The 8,474-nt window shown below is 39.3% G+C and overlaps 1 protein-coding gene across 2 annotated transcripts in view; it reads left to right on the top strand.

Moving 5' to 3' along the window:
- Positions 1 to 2,792, top strand: part of LOC106875395 (nuclear protein AMMECR1) — a 58,715-nt gene extending 55,923 nt beyond the window's left edge. The window contains exons 4-6 of one of the 2 annotated variants that reach the window (XM_014923504.3): positions 370 to 484; positions 1,074 to 1,164; positions 1,501 to 2,408. In XM_014923504.3, the coding sequence (XP_014778990.1) occupies positions 370 to 484; positions 1,074 to 1,164; positions 1,501 to 1,667 (373 nt within the window). In that variant the 3' untranslated portion in view covers positions 1,668 to 2,408. Of the gene's footprint in view, positions 1 to 369; positions 485 to 1,073; positions 1,165 to 1,500 lie in introns of both variants that reach the window. The other variant, XM_014923505.3, reaches the window with a different exon arrangement.
- Positions 2,793 to 8,474: the final 5,682 nt, after the last annotated feature.

An 8,474-nucleotide genomic window follows, 5' to 3' on the forward strand; every position in this document is an offset into this window, starting at 1 on the left:
CAAGACTCTTTATTTCATGTTGCTCCATTCCATTCAGCTGTAGAAATGAGTTGCGATGTCACTGGTGCCAAGCTGTATCGGCCTTTTTCTTTCCCTTGGATAACATTGGTGGTATGAAGAGGGGAGGCTGGTATGCATGGGCGACTACTGGTCTTCCATAAACAACATTGCCCAAACTTGTGCCTCGAAGGGAAACTTTCTAGGTGCAATCCCATGGTCATTCATGACCGAAGGGGGTCCTTACCGTTTTTTATGAAGGAGGATAAATTTGTATTCTGTGTCTATTATAGTGCTGTGAAGGACAGTCAGTTTGTGTTGTGTGGTCATCAATATTCTGTATTGGTCAATGTTGTGTTTTGTTTATTGCAGTGCTATGAAGGACAGTCGGTTTAATCCCATCACTAAAGAGGAATTTCCCAAACTGCATTGCTCAGTATCAATACTCACTCATTTTGAAGAGGCAACTGATTATCTGGACTGGGAGGTAAATATATTCATTCTATTCGCTTTATTTTTGTGGAAGAAAGAGCTTAATGCTTATTCAGAAACTCACTTCAACCATAACAACTGCTTAAGTGTTCACTGACACTAGAGAGAGAGAGAGGGGTCATGTTTGTGTTATTTAACAAATCCACACTAATCTAGCAGATCTAGGACCAAAGGTAGTCCAACAGTGACCATTCCCTCTTACTCAGCATAGTATGGTATCTAACACTACATCATCAATGTGTGTGTGTGTGTGTGTGTGTGTGTGTGTGTGTGTGTGTACCCATGCCAGTGCCACATAATAAGCGCCTGCGCTGCTGCTGCATAAAAGCACCCACCACCCTCTGCAAAGTGGTTGGCATTAGGAAGGGCATCCTACCATAGAAACTATGCCAAAACAAACATGGAATGCAGGCCACTCTTCAGCTGGCCAGCTTCTATCAAACCATCCGTCCCATGCTAGCATGGGAAACAGATATTAAATGATGATGGTGTGTGTGTGTGTTGAAGAATGTGTTGCAGCTTGAAATGGTCCCATGGGACACTTCTGTATGGCATCTGTATGTCCTCACCCTTCTCCTTTACAGGTTGGTATCCATGGAATACGTATTGAATTTGTTAATGAGAAAGGCCATAAAAAGACTGCCACGTATCTACCTGAAGTAGCTATAGAACAGGGTATGTAACATTTTCAGAGCAGAGATGCAATCTATATGATTGTCTGCTTTTCTGTCTATTTGTTTGTTTGTCAGTCTGTCATTCTGTCTGTTTTCTTGTCTGTCAGACTGTCTGTCTGTCTGTCATTCTGTCTCTGTTTGTCTATCCGTCTGCCTGTTTGTCTGCTTGTCTGTCTGCCTGTTCGTCTGTCTGTTTATCTGCCTGTCTGTCTGTTTGTCTGCCTGCCTGTCTGTCTGTTTGTCTGCCTGCCTGCCTGTTTGTCTGATTGCCTGACTGTTTCTCTCCCTCTCTTCTCTTAAACATCATTCCATTCTCTCTCTCCGTCTCTCATTACAGGTTGGGACCGTCTGCAGACAATTGACTCCCTGCTGCGGAAGGGTGGCTACAAAGGTTTGATCAGTACCGAGGTGCGCAAGAACGTGCACCTGACCAGATATCGCAGTGAGAAGGTGACTGTCAGCTACAGTGACTACGTCTCTCAAAAACAGAACAGTCATGCATGATAGTGGTGTATGGCTGCACACATGCGCATGCACATAAACACATGCACAGATCATCAACACGCACATAACTACATACTGACATGACGTGCAGTTCTCCTGGACGTGGAACGGAGATATATGTATGGATACACACACACACACACATACACATGCACACACACCATACTTGCGCATGTATGCACTCAAGCCTGCGTGCACTCACTTGCATACAAACATAGAACACACCTGTGTACAAATACACACATGTATGTATGCATATATATATTCTATATATATATATATATATACACACACACACACACACACACACACACACACATACATATACACTCTTGTACATGTACACACATACACACATTTATGCAAAATGCACACTTATATACACTCAAGCATATACATATATGCTAACATCTGCATTTACACATCCCATATATACATACACACATATCTTTTTACCATGTTTAAGTGTATGTATACACACACACACACACACACACACACACACACACACACACACACACACATACACACACACACACGCAAATTACGTACACATAATATACCCACACGTCCAGTTATATTATCTACACTGGATGGTTTACCCATTTTTACACATTCTTTCATAATGGGAGTTGAAAATTCATATTTTGATTTGTATGTTTGTGTGTGTGCGTAATGTGCAGGCATGTGTGAGTGTGTGCGTGTGTGTGTATACATTAAACCATTTTGGGCTCAATGAAAGCAAGGTGTTACTTTTCCATCATTCACACCAATTCTATTTCACGATATTATTATTATTATTATTATTATTATTATTAAGGGCAGTGGAGTGTCAGACTTAATGCCTTGTGGTATTTAATTACAACCCATCAGGTTGCACTGAGGTCTGCTGGAAATCTCTTACAGGACTGATAAGAATAACGTACCAGCCATCTACTTGGGTTGAATAAATCAACTGTTTGTACCTCCCACCGCCACCCTACTCCTTCAAGAAATATATGACCTTGTGCCTAAGTTTACAGACTCATTACCGGCAGAACCGTTTTGAGTGTCAGACGAAATGCTTTTTGCAGCATTTGGTCGCAGCCTTTTACAGCTTGGTGGTTTTTTTTTTTTTTTTTTTTTTTTTTTTTTCCAAATCTCTGGCCATGGTCAGCTTTGCCCTTTTTATCATTCTGGGGTGGGGGCCAGTGAAGCAAAGTATCAATCGAGTACAGGAGGTGCGTGTGTGTGGGAGAGAGAAGGAGGGTGTCAACATAATCACCTGACGCACCACCACCACCACCTCCGCAAAATTTCTGGCCTTGTGCGCCCACACAAGAAATTGCATGTATTATTATTATGATTAAGAATGGTGGATGATAGAATCAGTAAGGTATGAGCCAAAATCCCTTGCAGTAAGTTCAAGTCTTGCCAGGGCTGGTAGAGTTAAAGTACCTGTCAGGTATTGATGTCAATTTAATCAGTGTTTATCTCCCCACCCCATCCTCTTATAATAGAAATTATAATTTTTAGCTTTTTTTTTTTAATGTTTTAACTGACCTCCATTTCTCTTGTGGAAGCCTTTACTTGGTCTTTCCACCCACAAAACATCATCACCTAAGCTCCTCTTGGGGTGGCATTTTTGAATTTGTTTTTTTTTTTGTTTTTTTTTTTTTTCTGAATTTTCATTTAGATTCCATCTATGGAACATTCCTTGTTTTCATTTATTTTATATTTAATTTTCCTTTTTTTTTTCTCAAAATCTCCAGAAGGCAAAAATCTGTAAACACCTTGCTTCCACCCATTATTCCCACCCATTCTGGGTCCTTTCACATTGCTTTCAGCATTTCGTGATCTCATCTCATATCTCAACCCCATTCTTCCTGTTTTTTTTTTTATCCTTTCACCTCACCTCACTTGCTGTGGATTATGAATGAATGTATGTGTGTGTGTATGTGCGTGTGAGGACATTTTTTTTCAATAACAACAAAGTAATCACTTAGGGGAAAAAAAAAAAATATATATATATATATATATAATAATTAAAAGCCTGGATGGGTTAGGAGACATGATGATGATGATGATGATGATGATGGTGGTGTTTGTCATGGTTGAGTGAAAGTTCTTGCTGAAGGCAGAATTCAAAGATTTCATTAGAGAGAGAGAGAGAGAGAACAAGCCGTAAAAATTAAACAGTAGAAATAACAGCAACAACACTGTATCAAAGGTTATATTTTATTTTCCTAATCAAATATTAAAAAAAAAAAAAGAAAAAAAAGGTGCTTCCACCCCTGCGTTGCTCTCCATCTGTCTATGGGACAGTGGTGGATCATTTCGGTAGTGATGGTAGCATTGGCTTAAACTTTGGCTATTATAGATATTCCACCTTGAGATATTGAGGGGGGGGGGAACGGAGTCTCTTTGGTTCTTGTTAGCAGTCTCATGTACTGTGCTTTTTATTTTATTATTTTTTTCATTTTATTTAAGTTTGCTCACAAGCTAGAATTACATTTAATTTAATTTTTAAAAAAACACTTTATAAATAAAAAAAAAGAAAAAGCAATTACTTGCCAAGCTCATCATCATCATCATCATTGTCATCATCATCATCATCATCCTTTTCTCCTTCTCCTCCTCCTCCTCCTCCTCCTCCTCCTCGGGCTGGCAAAACCATTATTGATTACAGAAGTCTTTGATTTCTTTTGTAGATGAATGAATGCGTGTGTGCATTGGAGTGTGTCTAAGTTGTAGTGCTTGTTCACCTTTCATGCCTCCAACCTGCCACACTTTTTTTTTTTTTTTTTTTCAACTTAGCTTCCTCTGTGTGCATGTAACTGCCTGTCTCATCTGCCAGCACATTATAAGGACGGAGATCCTCTTCCACTCCAGATATGGACTTTCAGAGTTTCCCAAAGGTTCCTTCACCCTTCAAAACATTGCTTACAGGCCAGACCCTTTCTTCTTCACGTTGGCTGTTGGGTTGTCTCAAAACTGCTTCCCCATCGGAAATCCGCTGACTGCAAACTTCCTCCTGTTGCATCAGGTTTGGTTCAGGTCCTCATTGATCTGTTGCCATACCTTTAGAGTAAAGACAGAATGAAATAGGTCTGATCTCCACCTCTCCTCTGTAACACTAAGGTTTTGACATACTTATGCAAAAATAATAATAATTATTATTATTATTATTATTATTATAGCGAGCTGGCAGAATTGTTAGGGCGTTGGATAAAGTGTTTAGTGGCATTTTTTCCAGTTTTGTATTCTGTGTTCAAATTCCACTATGGTAAACTTTACCTTTCACCCCTTTCGGGGTTGATAGAGTAAATTACCAGTCAAGCACTGGGGTTGATGTAATGGGCTAGCTCCCTCCCCCCAAAATTTCAGGCCTTGTGCCTATAGCAGAAACGATAAGGTGGCGAGTTGGCAGAATTGTTAGCACGCCAGGCAAAATGCTTGGCAGAATTGTTAGCACGCCAGGCAAAATGCTTGGCAGTATTTCATCTGTCGCTACGTTCTGAGTTGAAATTCCGCCAAGGTTGACTCTCCCTTTTATCCTTTTGGAGGTCGATAAAATAAGTACCAGTTGTGTATTGGGGTCAATGTAATTGACTAATGCCCCCCCCCCCAAAATTTTCAGGCCTTGAGTAGAAAGGATTATTATTATGACTGTAAGAACAACAACAACAACAGTGGATTGACCAGATTATTGGAGTGTTGGACAAAGTACCTTGTGTTACGATCTTTTATGCCCTGAGTCCAAAACCTGCCAAGCTCAGCTTAGCTTTTGAAACCTTTTGGAGGTTGATAATGTAAAGTACTTGTTAAGTACTGAGTTCAGTATAATCAGTTTTCTATCTTGTCGAAGAATGATCCTTATTATTCAGGTAGCAGCAGTGATAGCCAAGATGGTAGTGAGCTAAACTTAATGTTGTGTGGCATTAGGATTTGGACCTCTTAGTCCTGAGTTCAAATCCTACCCACAATGGAATGTTGCTTTTCATGCCTCTGAGGTTAAAAGAAAAAAATGTGGCCATATATTTGAGTTGATTCAACCAACCATACCTATCCTCTACAAATTACAACAACAACAACAATAATAATAATAATGGCCTTGAGCCTAATAAAAATATCATCAAAGCAGGCATTGTGGTATAATTCTAAGCAAATCAATTCTGTGACCCTGGTTTCAATCCCCAGGCTCAACTATTTTGTACAAATGTCGTTGATGCTTGTTGGGAAAGGCTTAAAAGGTCACAACTTCAGATATCTGACCTCTCTTCCCAAACCTTATTCCCATAAAGTCTGAAAACTTCTTGTCTCTACTCTAAAAAAGAAAGAAAGAAAGAAAAAGAAAAGAAAAGAAGAGAAAAGAAAAAAAACTGTTTCTAATCGGAGGAACATTGTTGAAATGGAGAAAGAGTAGGGGTAGTTGTTGTGTAGACATAGCTGTGTGGTTGAGACATTTGGATTGCAACAATGTGGTACCTCTGGGTTCACTGTACATATGTCTTTGTGTATAAAATATGTTATGTCTAGATGTGTGCATGTGTGTGTTTCTATATGTATGTTTTTGTGAGTGTGGGGAGAACAAAATTGGTACATTTGAACAGAAATGCCCTGAAGTATTTTTAGCTGACCTGATTGTCTTCGTAACAATTCCATATCGTATGAGATTGATGGAATAAGTATCTGACAAAATACTGGAATCAGTATGACTAAAGCTCCTGAAAATAGTGCTCCAGCATGACCAGAGTCTACTGACTGAAACCATTTAACAGATGCACAAGTATACTGATCCAAGTCCTAGTTGTTAGTTTAGCCCCAGCTCAGCCTTGATTGAGCAGACCTACAATGATCAGAGGTGTTTAAACCGTGATCATCGCCATTGTTTATACGGCATAGTGTAACTAAGACTACATTGTCCCAAAATTTTCCTCCCTTTTAAGGCAGTTGAGGTTTTTAGGTTTTTCAGTTGTTATTTCTAGCAAGCAGCCATGTAGTGACCTCCTTGTTAAATCCTAGTGACAGTGATGGGTGATTTGTTACTTTTACTTAAGGCAGCAGGGAATTGTAGAAGTGACTGAGAGGATGTAGTATGGTATGAGACAAAGAGAGCCTCCTAGCTAGGGGTTTGAGTTCAAGCTGCAACAGAATCATTTTATGATGTTATTGTGCATACATGAGATGTCATGTACAAGCAGTAGATCAGAGGGGAGTGTAAGCTGTAGGAAATGGTGTGCTATCCAGGATAAGGTTTACACTTCCTCCACTCCGTGCCATAGAAATAAGCACCAAATCTGTTCCCCATCCCGACCCTGCCACACTCTGTAACCATTCCCTGTATCTTCATTTTCATTTATGTCAGACATTATAACATCCTTCATCAGGAAGTGAATTCATCCTTTCTTCCACATCAAATCTCACCATGGCCAATACCCAAGAAATGAAATCCAAAGAGTTTGATAATGCACATCTGTCTTCACGTTCTGAGTTCAAATTCCACTGAGGTCGACTTTGCCTTTCGTCTTTGTGGGATTGAGAAAAATAATAGTTGAGCATTGGGGTCAATGTAATTGACTTACCCCGCCACTGAAATTGCTGGCCTTGTGCCTATAGTAGAAAGGATTATTGTTATTAGATGAGCTGGTAGAATCATTAGCATGCTGGCCAAAGTGCTTTGCATCATTTCTTCCAACTCATTAGATTCTGCTGGAATCAACTTTGCCTTTCATCCTTTCAAGGTTGATAAATTGAAGGACCAGTCAAGCACTGGGATTGATGTAATCGACTGTCCCCTTCGCCATAAAATCACTGGCTTTGTGCCAAAATTTGGAAAAAAATTATCAAGGTGGCAAACTGGCAGAATTGTTAGCATGTTGGGTAAAACGCTTAGCAGCATCTCATTCCGAGTTCAAATTCTGCCGAGGTCAACGTTGCCTTTCATCCCATTCAGAGTTGATGTAATTGACTGACCCCATCTCCTGAAATTGCTGGCCATGTGCCCAAATTTCAAACCATCATTATTATTATTATTTATGGTGAATTGAGTGAATCATTAAAACACTGGACAAAATGCCTGGAGGCATTTATTGTGGATCTTATGTTCTGCATTCAAACCTGACCGAGGTCAGCTTTTTTTTTTTTTTTTTTTTTTTTTTTTTTTTTTTCACCCTTACAAGGTGCTAAATCATAAGATACCAGTCGAGTACTGGGGTTGATGTTATCAACTAACCCCTCCTCTCAAAACTGTTGGCCTCTTACCTAAATCAGAAGCAATTATTTCAAGGTGATGGTTTGGCAAAATTGTTAGAGCATTGAGGGTGGGGGGAAAAAAACTGTTTTGCAACATTTGTTTGTGGCTCTTTATGAGTCTAAACCCTGCCATGGTTAATTTTACATTTTATCCCTCAGTGGAATGGGGTGGGGTCAGTGTAATCAATTACTCCTCTCACTTCAAATTTTGGCTTTCTGCCTGTATTAGAAACAAGTATGGTTATTGTAGATATTGTCCCCCCCTCCAAAAAAAAACTGGTAAATACCCTGTTTGATGGTGTAAAAGACACACAGGTACATTAGATGCATCCTGATTATCAGGTAAAAAACAAAAAAAAAAATGTTTTTTAGTGCATTATAGCAATAGGCCCAACTTCATGTTTAGGACCAAGAGTTTTAAAAAAAAAAATTTTTTTTTATAGACATTTTTTTGGTGGGGTTAAGAAAAAGTGTATCTTGTAAGCTATCAAACTGTGGTGATGTTGTTTCTGTGTATTTGTTCATATGATTAATGGATTGGAATAACTTTTAGGAGCAGCAGCAAGGTTGGTA

Source organism: Octopus bimaculoides, chromosome 19, assembly GCF_046866305.1.
Source record: "Octopus bimaculoides isolate indiv1 chromosome 19, ASM4686630v1, whole genome shotgun sequence".
Classification (NCBI taxonomy): Eukaryota; Metazoa; Mollusca; class Cephalopoda; order Octopoda; family Octopodidae; genus Octopus; species Octopus bimaculoides.